General features: G+C 34.4%; 2 protein-coding genes across 2 annotated transcripts; both read left to right on the top strand.

The window, feature by feature from the left end:
* The first annotated feature begins 1,153 nt into the window (after window positions 1-1,153).
* LOC149415965 (uncharacterized) lies at window positions 1,154-7,440 on the top strand. The gene is made up of 5 exons (XM_089641827.1): window positions 1,154-1,262; window positions 1,642-1,744; window positions 2,635-2,784; window positions 2,923-3,673; window positions 7,245-7,440. Exons 2-5 carry the CDS (start codon window positions 1,678-1,680, stop codon window positions 7,438-7,440), a joined length of 1,164 nt encoding a protein of 387 aa, XP_089497953.1. The 5' UTR covers window positions 1,154-1,262; window positions 1,642-1,677.
* Window positions 7,441-11,132: 3,692 nt separating this feature from the next.
* Window positions 11,133-23,513, top strand: LOC149415966 (uncharacterized). The gene is made up of 6 exons (XM_089641828.1): window positions 11,133-11,225; window positions 12,230-12,324; window positions 12,837-12,994; window positions 13,382-13,667; window positions 22,097-22,432; window positions 22,918-23,513. The coding sequence occupies exons 2-6, from the start codon at window positions 12,276-12,278 to the stop codon at window positions 23,511-23,513; spliced, it is 1,425 nt and encodes a 474-aa protein (XP_089497954.1). The 5' UTR covers window positions 11,133-11,225; window positions 12,230-12,275.
* The last annotated feature ends 1,330 nt before the right edge of the window (window positions 23,514-24,843 follow it).

Below are 24,843 nucleotides of genomic sequence, written 5' to 3' on the forward strand. Positions count from 1 at the left end.
TAACCTTCTACTTCCTGGTTACGAAACCATTACTAGGATAGGTTATTGTACTTTTTATTACTAACCTCCAACTTACCTAGCTCTGGTAGTTTGTATTGATATTTGAAGGTTATGTTTGTATTATTTAAGCTTTCTGCCAGAAGCCTGACCTCACAATTGTTATTTAATCTTATATATTCTAGGTTTTCCGAATAAAATCACAAAGTAGAAGAAATTTGTGTTTAATCCGTGACCCATCCTGATATTCCTTTACGATAGGCCTACTTCACTAGTAACTCTTAAGATCATTTAAACTTGAATGCACTACTTGTATTTTTATGACAAAGTGCCTTCTTCGATGTAATTGTTATGCAGTCTTATGGAGAAATAACAACCAACCAAGAAAGCCAAGTTCTTATTGTCACAGGTTTAAATTTGCCACTACATCCCCCAATTGGGGATGCCATAGTCTCACTGGCTCCAGATGGGAGCAGTTGGGACTCTTGTGAGGTATTCACCATAAAAAAATAAAAAATAAAGTGAAATGTAGTTTTTGTGCAGTAAAAACAAAAAAAAACCATGCGTCTGTTATTTGAAAACTTCATCAAGCCCAAACAAATCTTAACAGATTTGAAATCAATTATTATGGAGAATTTTAACAATTAATCAAATTTCAACGTTCATTTTAAGGTTCAGTAAAAGTCCTATTCAATGCTGTTATTATATCTTTATAGGCTAGAAGCTTAATATAACTGAAATAGTAACAGGAATTGAAAATATCTTTCACAGAACATAAAAATTATCTTTAAAAATTGAAGAATTATTAAAATTCTCCGAAACAATCCGTTCTTTAATGATCTAATATGAAATATGAAGATGTGCTTTTTACGACAGTATCGAATTTTGACATTTCTCTGCTTGTAACAGGAAAATGGCACACACAGTATTTTTTATTTGTTTAATAAGAGTTCAATTTATACGTGATATACAAGGATATGAAATTAAAGATCATTATTGGACATATAAAATGATGTATATATACTGTACTACTATTAGGAGAGGCGTATTTATCGTACCCAGTAAAAATAAAAGTAGAAATTATCAAGTTCTTAAAAGGCCAGGTTTCACGAAAATTATATTAATTGTCTCTGACTTCATTCTTGTCTATGCATAACCTATATATTTTCTGACAAGTGCTTTCTTTTCCGACAATCTTTCTTCCTGTTTCTACACTTTTTTTATCCCGCCCTGTTAAACTCATTATCCCATGCATTTGGATATTGGTAAGAAATAATACTTAAATTCATTGCTATTTACTTTGGTAGCGGCCGTTCTTCCAGTTTAGTTAGTGAATTAAAGGGCGTTTTGTCACATCAGAATGTTTTAAATTGTCAATTTGACATCAACCTATTATAAGATTAGTATTTTAAATGCATTTATTAAAATGATCACAAATATACGTATAACAGTCGTTTAATCACAGGTGGATTATAACGGAATGGTGGTAGACATAGACGGTAAATAAATAAAGAGTTTTCCCAAGATAAACGACGTTTCTCTAAACCTTTGTCATAACTTCTAGGTTTTCTATTGGGTATTTTTGCAACGACTTGAGAAGCCATATTTTAAAAACTGAATTCCATTACAACTTTTTTTTTTCAGGGTTAAACTAATAACCAAACCCTACCAAAGCAGACCATGGATCTACTGAAGCCAAATACTATATCCATCAAGACGGAACCAGGGCTCCAGGAAGAAGGTGGAGGTGAAATTGCATTTTCGGATTTAGATTTCGACCTCCCAGCTGTAACGAAGGAATTCTCGTAATATGCGGAGAGTACTCATACAGCCAGTTGCATTGCATACGTGTAAAATATAGAACTTTAAATACGGATGACCGGAATCCATGTCTGTTTTGAAATGTCGTGCAAACAGGAAACATACTTGTTTCTTCTTCTCTTATAATACATGAGGTATATTGGGTATTTAACCTAAAATGCGTCCTTTCCGGAAACTACCAAAAACAGCACTATTTTAACATTATATGTATCACAATAAGTTGTCGGTTTCTCTATTTTCCCCTAATTTTATTGAAACATGATGTAAATTAAGCAAATTTTTTATACGTTAAAAATTCATAAATATTGATTGAGAAAACACCATCCCATTGACTTACAACTCCCTACTTAAGGTGCTCTAAAACAGGGTTTTTCTTTCTTCTTGAATCGGTCCCACAAGCGGACGTCTGAAGTCATTTTTATCTGATATTGACCTTTAAAACTTTCATCCAAATTCCCGCTTCTATGGTATCTTTATTCGTTAAAAAATAGTTTACAGTTATTCGATTATAAAAATGTTTCGTTTTATATCATTGGTACGAAGATACATAGTTGGCCCTATGTGGGTGCAATTGGAGCAGTTCTCTCCGGGCGTCGAATACTTATCTTAACACATCGCCCTTGATATTAATTTTAAGTAAATACCGCGCTACAAAAAACCTCAAATCATCATTTTATTGATTACAGTGATATCCTGCCTTGGCGTGTACTAATTAAGACTGTTAGGGCAGTCGACATTAAACTCGCGCCTGGCGCCGTTTAGTTCAAGGCTGGCAATGCAAAGATACACTCTATTTATACTCCTTTTTTATTCCAGGAAGCATTAATGTGGAAACAGTAACCATAAACGCGGATCTTGGACCCCGAAAAGATGAAGCGGGGCTTACTTATATGAAAATTGACATAGACCTACCGGATGTTAAAGAGGAATGCTTAGAACGCTTTGGAAGAATTACCAAGGTAGCAGGTAAAACAAATATTAATTTTAAACTGAATAATTTGGCCTCACCTATTTTTTTAACGTTTCTAGGACATACTTCGCCTTTTTATTCTATGTTTAACTGAATCATTTTCATCCATGTTATTTTTCAAATTTGTTCAACAGATCTTCGGACGCATTTTGTGGAAAAAGGATTCACTTCTCCCCATCGCAACTACTCCTTCTCTCCTAAGTCAAATTTTGCAATGAACTTTCATACCCATGTAAGAGAAAAACCTTTTTCTTGTTCCAAGTGCAACTATTCAAATGCTCAAAAGCGAAATTTAAAAAGACACATGCTGATTCACAGTGGAAAAAAACCTTTTTCATGTTCCGTGTGCAACTATGCGTGTCGTCAAAAGAGTCTGCTGAAGAAGCACATGCTGACTCACAGTGGAGAAAAACCTTTTTCATGTTCCGTGTGCAACTATGCGTGTCGTCAAAAGAGTCTGCTGAAGAAGCACATGCTGATTCACAGTGGAGGAAAACCTCATTCATGTTTGGAGTGTGATTATACAAGTTATCAACAGGGTAAACTAAATAGACACATGATGATTCACCGTGGAGAAAAACCTTTTTCATGTTCCGTGTGCACCTATTCATGTTATCAAAAGAGCAACCTAACGAGCCACATGCTGACTCACAGTGGAGAAAAACCTTTTTCATGTTCCGTGTGCAAATATGCGTGTTCTAAAAAGCGTCGGCTGAAGAGGCACATGCTGATTCACAGTGGAGAAAAACCTCTTTCATGTTCGGAGTGTGATTATACAAGTTATCATCAGGGTAACCTGCAGTCACACATGCTGACTCACAGTGGAGAAAAACCTTTTTCATGTCCCCTGTGCAACTATGCGTGCTATCGAAAGGGTCAACTAAAGTTCCACAAGCTGACTCACGGTGGAGAAAAACCTTTTTCATGTTCTGTGTGCAACTATGCATTTTATCGAAAGAGCAACCTAACGAGCCACATGCTGACTCACAGTGGAGAAAAACCATTTTCATGTTTTGTGTGCAACTACGCATGTAATCGAAGGGCTCAGCTGAAGAGGCACATGCTGACTCACAGTGGAGAAAAACCTTTTTCCTGTTCCGTGTGCAACTATGCATGTAATCAAAAGAGGAACCTAACGAGCCACATGCTGACTCACGGTGGAGAAAAACCTTTTTCATGTTCCGTGTGCAACTATGCTTGTCGTCAAAAGGGTCAGCTGAATAGGCACATGCTGACTCACAGTGGAGAAAAACCTCTTTCATGTTTGGAGTGTGATTATACAAGTTATCATCAGGGTAACCTGAAGTCACACATGCTGACTCATAGTGGAGAAAAACCTTTTTCATGTTCAGACTGCGACTATGCATGTTTTGAAAAGGGTAACCTGAAGACACACATGCTGACTCACAGTGGAGAAAAACCTTTTTCATGTTCCGTGTGCAAATATGCGTGTTCTCAAAAGCGTTTACTGAAGAGGCACATGCTGATTCATAGTGGAGAAAAACCTCTTTCATGTTTGGAGTGTGATTATACAAGTTATCATCAGGGTAACCTGAAGTCACACATGCTGACTCACAGTGGAGATAAACCTTTTTCATGTCCCCTGTGCAACTATGCATGTTATGAAAAAGGTCAGCTGAAGAAGCACATACTGATTCACAGTGGAGAAAAACCTTTTTCATGTTCTGTGTGCACCTATGCAAGTTATCGCCGGAGCAACCTAAAGATCCACATGCTGACTCACAGTGGAGAAAAACCTTTTTCATGTTCCTTGTGAAACTATGCATTTTATCAAAAAACCGACCTTCATGGTGACATGCGGATTAACAGTGGAGAAAAACGATTTTTTTATGTTCCATAAGTCCACATTTTTTTTTCTTCTTCCTAGCACTATCCCAACTCATTGCCTAGGTGGGCTGTTGGGGTCGGCTCTTCTCGTTCTCAGGTTATAGCTTCTTCGGTTCTGAGTTCTTCTTTGGTTCTTTCATCTAGGCCGTTTCTTTGTAGGATTTTGGAGCATTGGGTCATCCAGGAGTTCTTTGGTCTACCTCTGGATGACTGTCTTTGAAGCTCTATAGACATTGCCTGCTTCACTGTGTGGTCTGGTGGTCTCCGTCTTATGTGCCCATACCATCTTAACTGTCGTTCCTCTAGCTTACTGTTTATGTCAGTGACACCCAGGCTACCACGAATGCGTGAGCTTTTAATTTTATCTTTTAATAATACTCCTGCCGTCCATCTAAGCATTCGCATTTCTGCTGATTCGAGTTGCCTAGAGTAAGAGTTGTACATAGTCCAGCATTCGGAGCCATACATTATCGCGGGTCTAACAATAGTCTGGTATGTCTTTCCTTTAAGTTTTATTGGCATTTTCGTGTCGCACAAAATTCCGGTTACGGATCTAAATTTCATCCATCCCACTCCTATCCTATGGTTGACATCCGCTGCACATCCTCCGTCTCTGTGGATGAGTGAGCCCAGATACTTAAATGAGTCACAGTTGGCTAATGTTACTCCATCCAATTGCATCGAAGGAGTTACAGCATTTGGGTCTTCAAATGGTAAATACAAATATTCCGTCTTTTTCCTGCTAATTTTTAGTCCATTATCCTCCAGGATCTTTCTCCACCTTTCCAGGCTATTTTGCAGATCACATTGATTTTCTTCTATCAGTACTACATCATCTGCAAAAAGCATAGTCTTGAGAATAATGTTCATTTCTTGACTCGTTAGGTAATTCATGACCATTATGAATAGCAATGGGCTGAGGACAGATCCTTGGTGTACCCCCACTTTAATTGGAAATTTTGGTGACATCCCTGATGTGTATCTTACTTGTGTTTCTACGTCTGTATACATATCTTGTATGGAGAGCACATATCCTTCTGGTACGTTATGAGATCTCAATGCCGCCCATATCAGGCTTCGGGGTACCCTGTCAAATGCTTTTTCCAAGTCTATAAATACCATGTGTAAATCTTTTTTTGCATCTCGATATTTTTCAACTATGATTGTTTGAATAGCATCTATTGTTGATTTCCCCGATACAAAGCCGCATTGATCGTCGTGTATTTTTACAATATTCCTAATTCGTGTGTTTATAATCCTCTCATATATTTTCATGGTGTGAGACATAAGCTTTATCCCTCTATAATTGTCGCACTTCCTAGAGTCTCCCTTATTTTTGTAAAATGGAAGATAGCTTTTCCTAAAGCTTTCTGGCATTGGTTCTCCGGTCAGTACTTTATTATACAGGTTGCACAGCCATTTATGTCCCACTTCCCCACACTCTTTCCATAATTCGGCTGGAATATTGTCTGGCCCCACTGCTTTCCCCTTTTTCATTTGTGATATGGCTACTTTAACTTCTGTCGGAGTGATTTTTCATTGAAGTCCACATATTAATGTTTTTTATTTATTTATTCATTTTTGGGAAATCGACAGTTTACATTTAATCAGTTTGTACATAAGTGTTATTTAGTAAAATAAAACCAATTATAGATTTCCTCCTTGTGACTTTAACTGAGACAACATAAATTAAATTTGTAAGAGATGAATATGAATTAAAAAAATTATACAAACCAAAATATTACATAAAACGAAAAATTTACAAAACAATACATTTATAGCCATGGAGAGAGGTTGTAGATATAAATCTTATCTTAATAGAGATATAAACACTAGAGACATAAACATTATTCACAAACCATCAGAGAAATATTATTTTATGGACCTCTTGTTTTTGGTAAGTTTGGAACTGAAAATATCTACCTTGGATAATACGCTATTGCAATTATTGCATAGTCTGCTCAGGTAAGAATTCTGCCTAGAGTTTGTTTTGCTTTGATCAACCCTGAACAGGACATAAGAGTGTGTTGAACGCGCAGGTACATTGAATGGAATCTTGTTTAGCAACTCTGGGCATTGAATATTATTTTAACTACTTTATACAGGAATAGTGTATCCTTATGATGTTTCCTTACACTCAATGATTCAATTTTAAAGTATGAAGCTGCCTCTCATAATTATTAAATCTTACAAATGACTTTTATCAAATATATTTTAGGAATTTGTTTTGAATTGCTTCGATTTGGTTTTTGTGGATTTTGTAAAATGGAGACCAAACAACTGATGCAAACTCCAAATGACTTCGTACATTAGCAAAGTAGAGTTGCTTAATAATATCGATGATATAAAACAGTTTTGGGTTTCTTATGGAAGCCTAACATTTTGTTTTATATGGCTTCTACCAGTCGAGGATAGTACTTCATCTCTGGGGGTAAGGCTCTATAATACGATATCCAATGAAACAGGTACTTCGGTATGAATGGTTTATTATCACATACAAGGGGTAATGCTAGACAGTTACAGTGAATCAGTTTAAGACCTGTCTATAAGGCAAGCTATGAATCTAGGGCTCAGATAGGGTTAGGTATATTAGTGTCTCACGTGTTAGCGATGGGGGGGCGGGCGGCCTGGAGGACAGGACGCCTACGAGGGGCGGCATGGTAGGGCAGGACGCCTACGAAGGGCGGCGCAGCGCGGGAGCAAGGGCTCACCACGCATCGATGGGCACGCATCTGGCTGTTGTAGGGCGGCAGTGGGCGGCACTGTGCGGGCAGCAAAGGGGCTCTCCACGCATCAGGCTGTAGTAGGGTGGCATGGGTGGCACTGTGCGGACAGCAAAGGGGCTCTCCACGCATCAGGCGATGGGTATGTACAGGAAATGGCACAATTATACAACAAAGGGCCTGCTGGCGGGTGGTAATGGTCCAGAACATGACACAATTGTATAACAAGGTGTCTGCTGGCGGGCCATGGAGATTGCAACTGGGTAATTTGTACGAAACACTCAGCCGATTATAAGGCAAACAGCTGGCGGCCTGAACCGTCGTGTTACTTCAAGGGCAATCTCGGGGCGACTGTTGAATCCTCTCTCGCTTCACCTGTCCAGCGAGCGAGCCAGAGGGAAGGGGGGCACTACCGTATAGGCAGGTCACCTCATACGTAACATGCAGTCCACGTGAATTGGTTCGTTCATTATCATAAAAGGTAATGGTTTTCGTCCTAGTGCTCCTATTGGTTGTAGGTTCGTGCTAAATGTTGTAGACATGCGTTGGCCACGTGTTCAGCATCCGGCCGCGTGATCATGAATGTATCTATATGAGCAACTCGTAACAATTTTAGCAGCTTTATTTGTGATTTGATGTACATCAGAGGTTCCCAAACTTTTTTGCCCCGTAGAACAATAGCCAAAAAAAATTTTTCCGTAGACCCCCTGCCTGCCGAATATTGAATTTTCCCAAAACTGTTAACGTCCCATGTGATAATCATTTTTTTTTCCTAAAAAGGTTCCCTTTCCTTGCCTGTCCAACAACCGGGTGGCGGTATAGTTCCTCTGTCTTTACACTGTCCAGACAGGGGCGCCCTTGTGAGGTATTACACCAAATGAAAATGAAGCAGGATAAGCAACGGGAATTTTTTTTCTGTAGCTAGCCCTACAGAACTGCCCGTTAAGTTATTTGTCAGTGCTTATTCCGGTCAGTTCTTCTTGTCACGTGATATCCGATTCTTCAACGCTGCATTTCCATAGTCAAAGTTGTAACATTTAATCTTACCTTCATTGAATACTTCTCACAAAGGAACTCAAGATATATGTGGGTAGATTAAAAGCATGCACCAGTAATAAAACTCTTATATCAAATATAAGATTTATTTTTATAAAATGCGGTTTCTAAACACATAGAACTAGAAAATGATAAAAGAAACAAGAGACTCAATATAAAGTTTATAACTCAAGGCGTGTCGATACATAGATGGCTCGATAGTTAAAAATGCAAGTCATGTCAGTTGAGGAATTTTTACAAAGAATAAATGATGCTATGAAATAAATGGGCGCCAGCTCGGAATTAGATAAATCCGAACAAATTTATAAATTATAAGTGTAATCCATACAAAACTAAAAATATGTCAATCTCAATTTGAAGAGCCTCTTACGTAAATTCAGGGTCCGCCAAGGTCGGTAAGCCTTTCACTCTCCTTGTCCCACGAGTTTCGAACCACAACTCAGAACTAACAATTCCTGCAGCGCAGCGCCTTCAGAGTAGTTCGCAAAACAAGATGGTAACTTGATAATGCTGACTGTCGGTAAGGTAGGTACTTGAACGGGCGAGACTGCTACAAAGTGTCCTCAAACTTAGTTTTAAAGTCTGTACATTTATCCCTGGACGTTTTTCAAAAACAAATTGGGGAACAAGGATAATTCGCGGCTTCCAATGTACAATGTTTTGCTTGAATATATTAATTCTAACGAGAAAAGAAACGTAGACTCTATTTATATACCTTAATTGACAACTTTACGAAATATAAAAATGCAAATATCAAAAAAGTAATTTCTCAGTCTATTATATTTGTGTAAGGTCTATTGTGTCATTTGCGGAACTCCTAAATGTTGAATTGAGGAAAAATGGGGGTCCGCTCGTATGTACCCCCATTTGAATTTCGTGGACCCCCAAAATTTTTTGTCGCTGACATTGACCCCCAGCAAGCCGATATCGACCCCTGGGGGTCAAAATAAACCACTTTGGGAACTTCTGATGTACATTAAGGTTATATTATAGTTTACTATCAAGGTTTATTGCGAGATCACGAATATCTGACCGTTGCAATGTTTTTGTTGTTAAAGAATAATTAAATAATTTATTATTTTTATTTCTCGAAAAGACAAGGTGATGACATTTTGAAACGTTAAGATATAGTTGATTTTGTTAATAATAGGAGGATATATTGTTTAAATAATGTTGTAAATTAACACAATCGTTTAGACTTTTTATTGGCTTGTATAGCTTAGCATCATCAGCAAATAAATATATTTCAGAGTATTTTATTGATCAAATCATTACTATATAAAATCAAAAACAATGATCCGAGATGAGGACCCTGTTGGATCCCAGAGGAAATTTCATTGAAATCTGTTTCTAAGCCGTTTATTGCTTTTGCCTGTGATCTGTTGAGTATATAAGATGTAATCCAACGAAATAAATTACCACGTATACCTAATGACCAAAGTTTTCTTTGAAATAATTTTTTATTAATTTTGTCAAATGCTTTGGCAAAGTCTGTATATATGATATTTACTTGAGTGCGGTTGTCCATGTGATCGACGATGAATTCAGTGAGAAGAACGAGATTACTTTCCACATTTCTGCCTTTTGTTTTTACAAAAACATTTTCCATGTTGCTTTGTTGTTATGATGTGATTCAGTTGTGGATCTAGATATTTGTAAATAATTAATAATAAAATCGTGTATACTTTTAGAGGTGCCAATAATAATATTCTGTGTTTTTACAAAAATGTGTAATAATCTTTATCCATTGTTATAATGTACGTGTAATCTATCTCATGTAACTTTTATGCTATTTTATATTGTGTTTCTCTCTTATAATCGATTTGTCTAAAAATAAAATACAATTCCATAATTTTGAATAAAGTTATTGATTTATTTCATTATGTAAAAAAGGCATGATCTGTACTGAATATGTATGGATACGCTTGAAAGCACGGCGTATGTGTTATAACAGTGTTGTGCATTGATTAATTCTTTTCTGCCTATCCCTGTGGAGAAATGGTGACGGCGGAGGCATTGTAAATAAATAGTTATATCATAATCGAATTATAATGAAAAAAAAAAATTATTCATCTTATGTACTTATATATTGTTATCAAGGTAAATTTGTAGATCATCCTTTTAATTAAAAAATTTACACGTATATAAAAAAATTTATAATCAACTTTATATGAAAAATCTACAACTTACCCCGTTTTCGCACAAGAGTCGATTATGTTTAAAAATTAGCGTACCGCCCATCCCTACAAATGACACAAACTGACAATTGTCTTTGAAATGCTATCCGTTATGGATGCATTAAAGTTTCATTATACGTGAATTTGTTTTTACGTTTTGAAATCCGTTTTATTATATTTCGAACTCAATTTAACAATAAGTTGTAATATGTTCTGTATATTAATGTATATCTTATTCGTGAACGCGTTACGAAGTGTTTATAACTAGGTGAAATTTTAGAGATTTATCCGAGACCTGTTCAAAATTGATAAAAAAATGATTGAATTTTACAAGACATTAACAAAAATTATGAAAATTCATTAAAAAAATGCCTCATATATATGTGAATTGTAAAGTTTTCTGGAAATGCACTATAAATACTTAGGAAAATCGCGTTAAAAATAAAGTTTATTATCGATCAAATATTTTTATGTGGAAAAAAAGTGACTTTTTAATACGTATTTAAAAAAAATAAATGTATTGGGAATATAAAAAGTGAAGTGAGAGTATTGCAAATTTTCTTATCAAAAGGAATGTGTTTTCAAAATGTGAAGTTTCATAGATTTTTATACGTTTTACGGATTAATTTACAGGTATGTTTTTTTAAACCCATAATACGTTTTAAATTCCAAAGTCTATCTATTTAGAAATGAAAATATTTATTTATAATAATCACGTCTGAAAGGTTATTATACCTAGTTTTTAGTTCAGTTTTTGTTCTTGCAAAATGATCAATATTAACTAATATAGAAGAACATGTATAACACACGGGAACAATTGGGAATTTCGCGCGCGAAAGTACGTTTGCCCAAGACTTCCTAAGTAATAAAAACCATTATCTGAAGGGTTAATGCACTAATATAATTTATTAATACTTATTTTAGGTAAAAGTTCTAAGTTTGTAAATAAATAATTGAATAAATAAATAATACATTAAGCATCCTGTATATTTGCCCAGCAAATTCAAGAAGTACATGTAAAATGACATAATTTTAAGACTTACCTTTCTATTTGAGCTACTGTTCTAAGGTTTATTGATTCTATAGTCGGTGAAGTCATTTTTTAGTTCAATAACGGTATATATTCGCAATTAAACGTATTTTTAGTGGAACAATTTCGTTGTTAGAAAACAACAAAAAATCAATATGGCCGCACATTTTGACTAGCCGGCTCCTGATTGGTTGACAGTGGAGATTGAACATTCAAGACCTCAACCTTCTGCGGGATGTTGAACAAATATCTATGAACTTTAAAAAATATATTATATTCATAACTTTGAGTGTTTGAATGTTCAATATCCAGGAGATTGAACAAATAAGAACTGAAACCTTATTCCGTGAGTGGATATTGGGACTCGAAAAATGCTTAAAATGTCACTTAAAAACCAAAAAAAAAAAAGTTTTTTTTGAGCTTCATTAATGCGCAATAGGCTAATGAATATATTGGCATTCAAAACTCAGTTTTGCAAAAAAAGGTTTATTGAACATACAAGAACTAGGACAGCGATTTGATTTAATGGAACATGCAACTTCTTTCACCAATCTTCCTTGGTGATTAGTATTTTCAACACACATTGATTTGGTATGTTTTTCAACAGGTTGACAGATTTCGTTCGGCCCGTCTGTTTGTGGCAAAACGAGACAATGGAGCAGACAATTGCTAAGGCCATTGGATGGGGTAGAACTAGCCTAGGTATATTATATATTGTTAATGTTTTACAACTCTAAACAGAAGTGCACTAAAGTAACATTTATCAAAATCTTAACAAAAATTTACACATGTTTTTTTGATATGTTAACCATCACGTATTAATAGACCTTACTAAAATTCCTTAATTTCTCCTTAAGTTTACCTTTTTTAATGTTAATACAGCACAATGGTACCAACTGCTCCCAACCGTCTGTAGCCAGGTGTATGGCAACCCCAATAGGTGTACGTAGTGAGGAAAAAGGAGATTGGGAAAAGAAGGTAAGGACGTAAGTGTGGGTGTCCACATCAGAGCCGGCCCTGAAGCAAATGGCAACTGGCGCGAGTCATATTTTGGCTCCCCTTTTCAAAACGTCCAACTGTTTTATTTCCCAGAACTTCCTCTCCTCCCCGCTCAGCATCCCCAAATATAAAAGTATATAAAAATAGTGCAGTAGCGCTGCGTTCGCCACTGGTGGTAGAAAGGAGAAAACAATGAATGATTTTCCTTATTTCAGCTGGCAGTGGCTCGGTCACCTTGCAGGAGGTGGAGTTGTCTTTATTCAGCAACCAGCAGTGCCGTCAGAGCTTCGGAGTGACGAAGACCATGAAGCAGGGTGTCATCCCGCAGCAGCTCTGCGCCGGCAATTCTGATGGCGGGAAAGACACGTGCAGCGTTAGTATAATTTTCTTTCCATTTTTACACACCTACTATTTATTTGGTGGACTATTTTAGGGACCTACCTACCTATTTGAAAATTACAAAATTTAGTATTTTAAATTAAATTTTATAAATTTTGTATATTTTATAAATTATGAAATTTTAAAAATATTGAAATTTTATAAAATTTAATTTTTTTTTTAACCTTAGTAAAGGTTTTATTTTTTGAATACTTTATACATAAAACCACACTATTTATGGGTGTTATATTTAATAAAAGTGTGATTTTTTCATCTAATGGCATTAGAGGAGTACTGTGGCCGGTGTGAGTTCAGTATTTGTGGTGCAAGAGGTTCGTTATATCGTAGCGGTTTACCGTAAAGTAATTTGTTTATCCTTCAGGAAGACAGCGGTGGACCTCTCACTATTAACCTGCCAACCAATAGGCTGAAGGACTGTATCCATCACCAGGTTGGAATCACCTCCTTTGGGATTGGATGTGGTTCCACCATTCCCGCCGCAAGGGCGGATCCAGCTTTGGCGCCAGGGGGGGGTCTCGTAGTCGTGGTCAAGTTTTTTTTTTTTTTAAAGAAAGACAAACATTCCCGGGTTACGAATAACCCAACAATAACTCCTACCACCACCACAGAAAATGCTTGCTTGTGTTGTGATGGAGGACTTAGGTCCGGTCAATTACAGTTACAAGAAGTTATAATTTAATTTTGATAATAATATATACAAGTAAAAAGTAGGTATTGTTGGATATGGTAACACTAGGTATATCATTAAGATTGTCTTTTGCTCCGCAAGCCCGGGCGGCGTAGGCTCGTGTAATGTCAATTGTCAACCAATACAGTACAGATTACAATTATTAATCGTGTTCTTATTTCACCACAATATAACATGGTGTCAGGTGTGTCTTCAACATAGTATTGTGTGTAGGAATCTTGCAACTTTTTGAATTTCCTTTTCCTCGTTGTAGTTATTCGCCATCATATATAAAAGAAATGATTGCTTAAAACGTTTCCACTCGCCAACCATATCCGTAGCATTCTGCATTTGCAGAATTTGACTCGACATTATTATTATAACACTTTGCTTGTCACGACAAAATAGACAAATAATAACAGCTTGTTGACCGTTATTTCTTTGCTTCCTGGTAAAGAATTTGAATCGTTCCACTGTAATATTCACTGTAGGTATGAAGTGTCTATCCAGTCTATCGAAGAGTAGAATAATGCCTTCCAGCGTGCTCTTCTCAATAGTGAGGCCGAATGAATTAAAAATTTGAACTCCTTTAGGACCAATCGTGTGCAGCAAATGTTATTAATAAATGTAAGTACTGTACTTCCATATTTAAGAGGAATATAAACGCTGGAAATATTTCGATTCTTGTGCTTTATAAATTTTAAAACCGAGCGCCTTGCACCGTCATATTTTGGCCTGATTTGCACGAGGCAAGTAATTTGAAATAAATATTGTTGCCATGACGCGGTGCTTGCAATACGTAAGAAGCGCCCAGCGAGATCTCCGTTCGCCGATGCTTCCATACGCTTGTTAATACCTTGTTACCTGGTGGATGAATACCGTCCATTCTATTTTGCCAGCAGCGGCCGAGCCGGCAGCGTAGTCAATATTATCGACAATCCTCAAACTATGGGGAACGCTAATAAAAGTAAATATTTATAAAATTTGAATTGATTTTATTTATTTACAATCCAAACAAAAATATTCTGAAAGTGAATTATTAATAGGTACATATAAATATTAATAAAAATAAACTTGATTAAGTTAAATATAATATGTATATATATTAACAAAATGTAACTAATACGTTCTTTTACAAAACTAGGTATATGTACTTTTATCAAATTTACATACACTTTATCAAATTTCCACATCTAAAATTTTTGTAAAATTTATTTACAAATAAATTTTTTGGAAACAAATCAACAAACCAATCTCAATATTAGAAATGATGATGGAACAACTCACAGCTAGGTTTAAATATATTCTACAATAGATGCATCAATTTATGGATACATACACTTAAAAAAAAAGGTTAAAATAAATAACTTGCATCTAGCTATTCTGAATTTATCCTAAAAGAGCATAATTAAATGTTCCGTGTGCAAATATGCAAGTTGTCAAAAGGTTCAGCTGAAGAGGCATATGCTGACTCACATCGGAGAAAAACCTTTTCCATGTTCCCTGTGCAACCATGCGTGTTATCGAAAGTATTATCTGAAGAGCCACATGCTGACTCACAGTGGAGAAAAACCTTTTTCATGTTTCTTGTGCAACTGTGCATGTTATCACAAGAGCAACATAACGAACCACATGCTGACTCACAGTGGAGGAAAACATTTTTCATGTTCCGTGTGAAACATTTCATTATGGCAAAACGCCCATCTAAACACCCACTTGCTGACTCATAGTGGCAAAAAACCTGTTTTATTTTCCATAAGTCCACATATTAATGTTTTAAAAGGCAATCTTTTTCTTGTTCCTTGTTCATCTATGGATTTTCTCAAAAAGCACATCAAAAAGCCACATGCTGACTCACAGTGGCGACACACCTTTTTCATTTTCCAAGTGCACTTATTTAGTTTCTAGGAAAGGCCATCTTACCTATATATAAGATATATATTGGACATTAGATGGATCACATGCTGACTCACAGCGGAGAAAAACAATATTTCTTGTTCCGAGTGCAACTTTACAAGTTATCAACAGTGTACCTTGAAGAGAAACTTGCTTACTTACAGCTAAGAAAAAACTTTTTGGTTTTATGGCTGCAATTATTCATGTTCTCAAATGATAGATTTTAAAATACACCTGCACACTTACAGGGAAGACTAGTTGGTTTCATATGCAATTATGCATTTTCTCGAAGAGACTCTTTGTTTGGCCCCTTTTTTTGTTTCTTGTGTTAACATTCATCTTCACGAAAACTATTTACACAATAAATTTTAGTTATAGATATGATATGTTTCACCAGAGAATTTTCAGTATATAAAATGTGTATCATTTGTAATGGTCAAAATATTTATTACCTTTCGATTTTAATTTTTAATTTTTAAAATTTTACATTTATTCCGAATCGCATTGTAAAAGATTTGATTATTTTTAAAAACTTAAATGTACGAAGTATGTGTAAAAAGATAATTATGTCATACCTACTTCTTAGACGAATATCAAAATATAAATATGAATATGTGTACAATAATGAATTTATTTTTTTATTCAAATAATATTATTACCTAAATTGACTGTCAAAACTATAAAATTGTAGCCGTAGCTATTAGTGCGTTCTAGAACATTTTCTTTTCTGTTTACCCTACGGAGATCGTACCTTGTACCTACTAGAATTATTTGGTAAACACAGCCGCTAGGTACTTCAACCGCTCGAGAACGTACTACCTGGGCAGACAGGAAAAAGTTCCATTGATTTGACTGATGACGATTTTTCACTCAGATATTTTAAAATGTAAGTATTTTTCTCCGTACATAACAGAACCGACATAATTTAACTTTTGAAATTTGTTGTCGAAATGCCTTCATGCAATCATACATTTCGTTACGTGCTTAAAGCAGATATAATGCTGTTAAATCGTTTTCAACAAATTCGTAAATTTTTACACTTTGACAATAGTTGTTAAGATTATTCTGGTAAAAGCTATTGCCAATTGTAGAGAAAATTAGGAGGAACTGTCTGCGGCACGAAAATGAATTAAGTATTGATCCTGTGAAATGTAGTAAAGCAGGGAACACATAACAGTATTGTGGGGTTTGTAAGGGCTGCAATGCCAATGATCTATGATTTTATTAGAAAAAAACGAAAACTTTTTCTTCCATAAAAAAAGTTGAAAGATTCTTGTTTCTGTAATTATTAGTAGTAAATACAGATACTTATTCGTTAACATTTTAATTTTAATCTTACTTTACCAACCGTATTTGGCGTTGTTCACCGTAGTTAACATTTGATCTCAGATATTACTGAAGATTTAAAAACACACTTATTGCTATTTTCTTCAAGACCTCTTTTAGATCCAAAATCCTAATAACTCGGTTTATCTATAAACTTTAATTTTTGATATCCTTGCCGAGTTGACAGTTAACAACTAATAGGATAGTAATGTGTTTGCCCAAGTTTCCAAAGTAATTTTAAGCCTTATGTATAAAGAAATTGTACAAAGGACAGTGTCCAAATCGCTTGAACTAAATATTGATTTAGAAACCATTTTTTTTCAAAATTTTTGTAAGGTGAGTTGGGGTAAGTGAATTTTTGGAGGAAGTTCATCCAGGTCTTCTACTTTCTTTGAATACAAAATTCAAGCGCTGACATGTATGCGAATGTAATATAATTAGCTAAATCCTCATTCTGACATATAAATGGAGCTGATTCATAAACACAGAGAGTTGTTAGAGAGCTTCAAATTTTGGCAGTTGGTTTTAGTCTGCGTGCGAGTTGTGAGCGCTGCCTTCATTTATTTATAACTTGACAAAAACTTGTGCTAGGAAGTTACAAATTGGTCTATAATTGAATTGAGGTTTGATGTGTATATATTTGCATTATAAATATCTTAAAGAATTGTGATTTATGAGACTAGATTCACTTCCCCCACAAATTATTATGCTGGGGTAAGTGCCACTAAACTGTAGATCCACTTCCCCCTGATATTTTTGTATGGACGCAAATGTTACTAGTGATGTGCATACTACTTTTAAAAAAACGAAACCTAGTATCAGACATAGAAATAATAACTACTACTGATTTTGAAATGTGTATTGATAAGGAAAACATAAAAATAGATAAACCAAGTCACAATTGGAATGCGCAACAAACAAAAACATTACCTGAAAATCCACTATCATCAATAGAAAATATTGAAAAATTTTATTCCATACCTTCCACATCTAAAGAAGTCAAACCTTTTATAGAACAATTCGTATCACATGTTGGAAATGACCTAATTCAGTATTCCGAGTCTTCTACTTATACTACCGAAAATCACTCCCTTAACCCGTTGAAGAAGATTACAATTTTAGAAGACCGAATAATTAAAACAGCTAATTCAGATTTTCTGTGTTCTGTAAAGGTCAAACAATCATTTGAAGAGCTTATGCTGAGATCTATACAAAAAAACGAACCTGCTAAAGTAAAAAAGACGAAAGTTGCACCTGGTGCGGAGGTTATAACATATGATGATATCGTAGAGCGTTTAAAAAATAAACTAAATGATTCGAAGAAGAAAATTTGTTCAAACAAGAAGTCTAAAGTGATTAATAAAAAATTGAAAAAAAAAAATCACAAAAAAACGCCTATTCTGGCGTCCGAAACATCTGTCAGCGAATCTGATTGGAAGTCTTGTTCTGAAGATGAATGCGACTATTTCCAAAATCTATTAATGGAAGACGTGGAAGACAATCAAAATAACGTACCTTTAGATGATGTTCTGTCTATTGAAATTAATGGCATTTTGCAAGAACTGGATGTACAACCAAATTTAAACGTTGAGACAAAAGTTGGTGATTGGATACTAAACTTACTAAATTTATAGCGAAGAAGAGCCTCAAACATTACATAGGAAATATTATAAAAAATGATGAATATAAGAAGACAGTCAAATATGTACGAAGGGTTTCACATTTAAGCAGAGAAAATCGTAACGTATTTTCATTCCTGAAAGTTGATGACGTATCCGATATTTATAACGCAGATATTATATCTGTTTTGCCAAACCCCTTAACTGGGAGAAGAGGAGAATTAGTTTTCAAAATGTCCTTTAATGGTTTTAATATTCAATAAGGGATTTTGTATGAGATAAACTCTTACCTGTAAAAGAAATGTTATTTTTTTTTTATTTTTTATCATTTTAATGTCGGAAACAAAAAGTTCCGCAAAGGCGTTATTATTTCCACATATTGTGTATTTTTTTAAAATCTAGTAATAAAATATTAGTTCCTATAAAATGATATTAAGTTCAGTTATTAGTAGTAAATATATATTATTATAATAACATTGTTAGTAAATATTGTGAAAAATAATACTAATACATAAAAAAAAGTTTGTTTTCGTTGCCCCATCACTAGTCATAAAATGTTGCACTGCCAAATCCAATCCAATCTGCCAAATAATGTTTGATTTATGATGTATATTCCACTATATTCAATATTTTTAAATGGCGAAATTGTGTGTTTAGTGCGTTTGATTGGATTGGCAATTAAACATTTTTATTCGTTTAGCCAAAAATCAAAATATTGAGGTTAGATCCACTTACCCCGCCTCCGGGGTTTTTTGAATACATAACCTTTTATTTTGAATAATTAAAAAATTTAATAAAAACAGCAGATTAACTTCTTGCGTTAAAACAATTTGATTAAGGAATAGTTAATATTCCTTGTGTAAAAAATTTAATGCGATGGGATAATGCTGTGACGTATGGGATTACTTTAAACTTCATCTATTCATTGTATACAGTGCTCCAACCCCAACTCACCTTGCATGTTTTATTGTGTTTTGTTCTCAAGGTTGCGGACTTCCCACAGTCAACAGGTTGAAGATTTGCTAGCCCTATAATATAGACAATGCCCAATCGTTTTCTCAACTTTCCTCACAAAAATGTCGTTTTTTCCTGTTTCCAAACTCTATTCAAACCGCGTTGTTAAACTTATCATCCCATGCCTGTGATGGTTATTGGTAAGTACTAATGCATATATTCATTGCTATTCATTTTGGTAACGGTCGTTATTCCGGTTTAGTTAGAGAATCATGGGTCGTTTTCTTTGTCACACATCGGAACTTTTAAACTGTCAATTTGACGTACCTACCTATACCTATTATTAGATAAGTATTGCAAAGGCATTTATTAAAAAAGTCACTTAAACACGGATTAAAGATATTTTGTTAAAAGCAGAATGGCGGTTGACAGGGTAAATAAATATAGATTTATCCGACGATAAACAAAGATTCACTAAACCGTTGTCATAACTTCAAGTTCAAAATACATCACAATTTACATTATTAATTCCCAATATGTGTTTTGGCTACGTTACTTTTGATTGATTTTCGAAGCGGAATCAAATATTAACATCCCGTTCAAATTAGAGTTCTGTTACAACTATGTTCTGTTTCAGGTTTTTTTTTGGCTAAATTATTATTTTCTAATAGGTATGTGTTTTGGCTACGTTACTTTTGCTTGATTTTATGGTTAAATATTAACATCTCGTTCAAATTAGAGTTCTGTTATAACTATGTTCTGTTTCAGGTATATTTTTTGGCTAAAATCCAAGGTTCGTAGAAAATATTTTTAACAAGGTAAGCTCATTATGGGGGTAATCGTGACGTAGATGGAAGCCCGTTTTCCACTGGGTGATTTGAATTTACTGTAATAAAAGTGACAGAATCCATTTGCAATGATTTATTTATAATGCGTTGGTAATATTATACTTATTATTATGTTAAAATTAATGCTCGGAATTAAATAGTAAAAGCCTCTGAAATTTGCAGTGTTATTTATGCAATGATGATGTAGAATAGGCCTCTTGCATCCCATTTTTTTATTTTATTTTCCGGTTTAGGCAAATATTCTAAGACATTCTGTATTTTTTTTTTTTTTTTAATCGTATTTTTGAAACCATGGCGATTTTTTGAAAATTTTAATCCGAAAAATCGGACCATTTTTTCATAAACCGGAAAGACGGAACATAATTTATGGGTGCGAAAACAAAATAATTACATAGCCCAAAAACATTTAAAAAAAAAACGACGCATTTCACACGAATGGCAGAGGAGAATAACGAGGCATACCAAAAATATTACATCTCATAAATATTTTTTTCCTTGAACCTTCTTATTGATCATTAATCCTTATTAATTTATTTAAAGTTTTATTCCAGCAGTACTGGGAGAATATTGCAATCTCAGTCTGCCATATTAAATGAGATGACATATAATATAAATATACTTATACACAATATTATAGGATTGATGAATATATACGATTATAATGTTCAGTCACTTAATCCAAATATTTTACAATAAAACCTAATGTACATAAAATTAAATGAATTAAAGGGGAAGGTTTATCAACAATATGAAATATATAAACAAGTATAAAGAAGGTTCTCATAAAATATATTTAGTTGGTCGAAGTACCTATATATTCTATATGTACCAAGGTTGGTTTTTGTTTTTGCAATGAGACTATTTTTAACAGCTGCACATTCTAGTTATATAACATATAAATTGATATTGTACCTCTTGTTTGATACTATCCAAATGTTGCGATTTAAATTATTCTTGTACTCATAAACTCATAATAATATATTATTAAATTTGATTTTGTTAAAATCAGGACCATCACCATTATACTTCTAAGACAGCCGCCACGGAAGGATAATCTGTACGATTTTCACATCATAACATCTGTCACTTCTGAATAATATCTGTCATGTCAAAACGAAGTACTTCCAATTCTAACGCTGCGTTTTGTTACTGTTTTGTTATTTAATTAAACATGGATTCGTGTAGTAACCGTAGGATCCGAGATCGTAAAAATAATTATAAATATTGTATGGTTCCTTTGTGCCCAAATACTTCGGCGACTACTAAGGAAAAAAGATTTTTCGTTGTACCGCGAATTTCAGCAATTAGAAAACAATGGTGTATTGCAATTCATAGGTCCAGTCAATTGGGTGAACTGTCAAATAAAACCGTACGATATGTCTGTGAAGATCATTTTAATGTAAGTATATTTTTTACAATATTATTGTTTGAACACAATATTTAAAAAATACATATTTTTCTTTGTTGCATGCTTCACGAATAGTTTGCTGTACAGTACAGTAGGTTGAGTAGGTGGGTCTATTACCTAGTGACAACAAGCCTACACACATTACAATATTGTTACACTTTTGCAGGCTATTCTCAAATGAAGATACTTATTATATTTGCATTGTTAAGTTTGTATTGAATAAATACAATGTCTCTTGATAAGTTGTATTTTTATTTTCAGTTAAGCGTGGATGCTCGGAAATGGCCCCAACATCTAAGTAAAAGGGTGCTTTTAAAAAAAGGAACCATTCCTCATAAATTTGAATGTCAAATTGGAGCTGATGGGCGAGATCTACTCAATGTGGTGGATCAGCATCCAAGCTCATCTAAAGGCGGTGAAGTGTTTGTTGCAAGTCTCGAGCCAATGTCTCCTTGCCTGTCTGATGTGGATGAGTCTGTGCCACAACAGATCATCAATCAACCTCAAGACTACGTTGAACTGGAAGTGTCGTTTCCTCTCGAGAAGCCTCAATGCTCTGGACTCCAAATACTTCAACAACATGTGGATGGACCACAAGATACATCAAGCTCCGAAGAAAACTTTCACATGTTGATAGTTGAGAACGCAACTGATTCGAAAGCCATTCAATGCAATTTGAAAAAGAAATTCAAAAGTAAATTACAGGAAAAGAACACAGTAGGGGTCCAATCGAGTGTTTAACTACTCGTGACGTAAGTACTTCTCCTGTGAAGCATAATAAAAATACCAAGAATGTACAACTAAAGCATGTCACTCTTCAGCCAGACAGTTCTGCCTCGGAATCGGCATCTGGTTCAGAATACTCCCAACAAGCTACGTCAGATTCGTACGTTGATAGTAGTTCAAATAGTGATTTCAAAAGTCTGTCATTGAAATTAACTCTGCAGCATATTGAAAACAAACCAAAGCTGTATTTAGGAATCCTTAAAGATTTTTATTGGATTGTTAAAACCCTAGCACTCCTTGAAAATATAAACATTTTAAATGTTTTAATCGTTTTAAAAAAAATTAAATTAAACTCTAGTTTCAGCATTTTAGGTGATGAATTTGGCCTTTCTGAGGCTCAAGCTTCAAGAATCTTTAAGCAAAGTTTACCGAAGTTATCTCGTCATCTTGCAGAACTGGTATTTTGGCCTAAGTCAGAAGCAATAGAAGCCTTACTACCAATTCCATTCAGAGCAAGATACAAACATGTCGTATCAATCATAGACTGTTTTGAAATTCAGATAGAGAAGCCATCAAATCCACTGCAGCAGGCACTAACTTGGTCAGAATATAAAAAATGCAATACACTCAAGTACCTAATATCAATCACTCCTGATGGCTTTATTAACTTCATTTCAAAGGGCTTTGGTGGACGTACTACAGATATGATGATTGTGGAAAAGTGCGGCTTCTTGGACAACTTGTCTGAAGGCATGTCGGTAATGGCAGATAGAGGTTTTAAGCAACTAGCTACTATTTTAGAAGGCAAACATTGTCAACTTGTGCGTCCACCAAGTGTTGTTACAGGTGTAAATAGCACTAAAAGAGAGGTGAAGTTATCCAAGCAAATAGCAGCCCTGCGTATACACGTTGAACGTGTAATAAGCCGGCTCAGAGAGTATAATATTCTAAAGCCACATTCTTGTATAGACTTCCATTTGACTCAACAAGTTGACCATATTGTTATGATTGCATGTGGACTCATAAATCTACAAAAACCAATAATTTGATCATATTAGTCTTATTAATATTATTAGTCTTTTAGTGTTTTGTGCTCTACGCTAATGTTTAGTTTAAAATGTTATGTGCGCTTCATTATCATATAAACTTTAACTTGAATATAAATATTCATAATATGTACCAGTGTAATTTTGTTTATCCTTCATGTAATGTATATAGAATAAGTCTAAAGTGTATAATATTATGTAATTATAGCGCCAGTATGTGTTTTTTATAAAAACATATGTTGGAGCTTTTACTTAGAGTTTATAGGCAATGAAGCCACCAAAAGGGATAATATCAAATACTGTAGAATAATTTATGTATAACACCTTCAACTTCTTACATTTACCATACATTCTGATTATGCTATACTAGCGCCTCCTAGCCCCGTGACTTCTGTGGGTTGGTTTTTTTTAATGCATGTTATTTGAAATGTTTTCTTTATTTTACGTTAATAAATTATATAAGTCGAAAATAAAATATTTAGTAACCTACATACGACCTTACTGTTCTTATGCTCACACGTAAAAAGAATATTAAAGCCCGCCATTAGGTTTGTATTGTCCCGAAGAAATGCAACATGCTACACTAGCGCCATCTAGCGGCCAGCGTTACCAGTCAGTGCAAGTACTGACTATAATAATGCTTCCAATATTTTACTGAGAGTGGATTGATTGCTATTCATTCATTACGCCTTACTTTTACATCAAGTTTATATAAATACAGTTGTGTTGTAGCAAAGTGATCATGTTCCACTTTTTAATACATTTCTATTTGTGTTAGAATTTCCACTTTGTAATCATTTTCTTACTTCCAATAATAAATACAAAAAAAATCTATGCGATAATACAATAACATGTGTACGTATTATCAAATAAATACTAGGTATAAATGTAAAAATATGTCTTATGTAAACTTTTTGTTTTTGTTTTTCTGTCACTTTATACAAATACATATTATACTATGGTGGATGGGATGAAAATAATATGATGCTATTGTACATAATCAATATAATCATGTATTATTATGAATAAAGAAGCGAGTGTAGTGCAGTAAATACGTGATTTATTTCAAATAATGTATACCTATACATTTTTTTTAAGTACAGGAAATATAGCTCTGGACCAAAACAGCATGGCTTTATTAATAGCTTCGACACAGAATTCTTCATCGTAATCGATGTGGAAAACATTTATTTTGCCAGATGATTCAAAGTTGGGTTCAGCAACACAAAACACTCCCTTGAATTTGTTCAGTACAAACATTTGTATTTGCATTTGTGCATAATACTTTCTGGCAACAACACCCTCAAAAAAGTAATTTTTCATTGTACTATGT

This window comes from Hesperophylax consimilis, chromosome 17 (assembly GCF_061612785.1).
Source record: "Hesperophylax consimilis isolate HC1 chromosome 17, BYU_Hcon_1.0, whole genome shotgun sequence".
Lineage (NCBI taxonomy): Eukaryota > Metazoa > Arthropoda > Insecta > Trichoptera > Limnephilidae > Hesperophylax > Hesperophylax consimilis.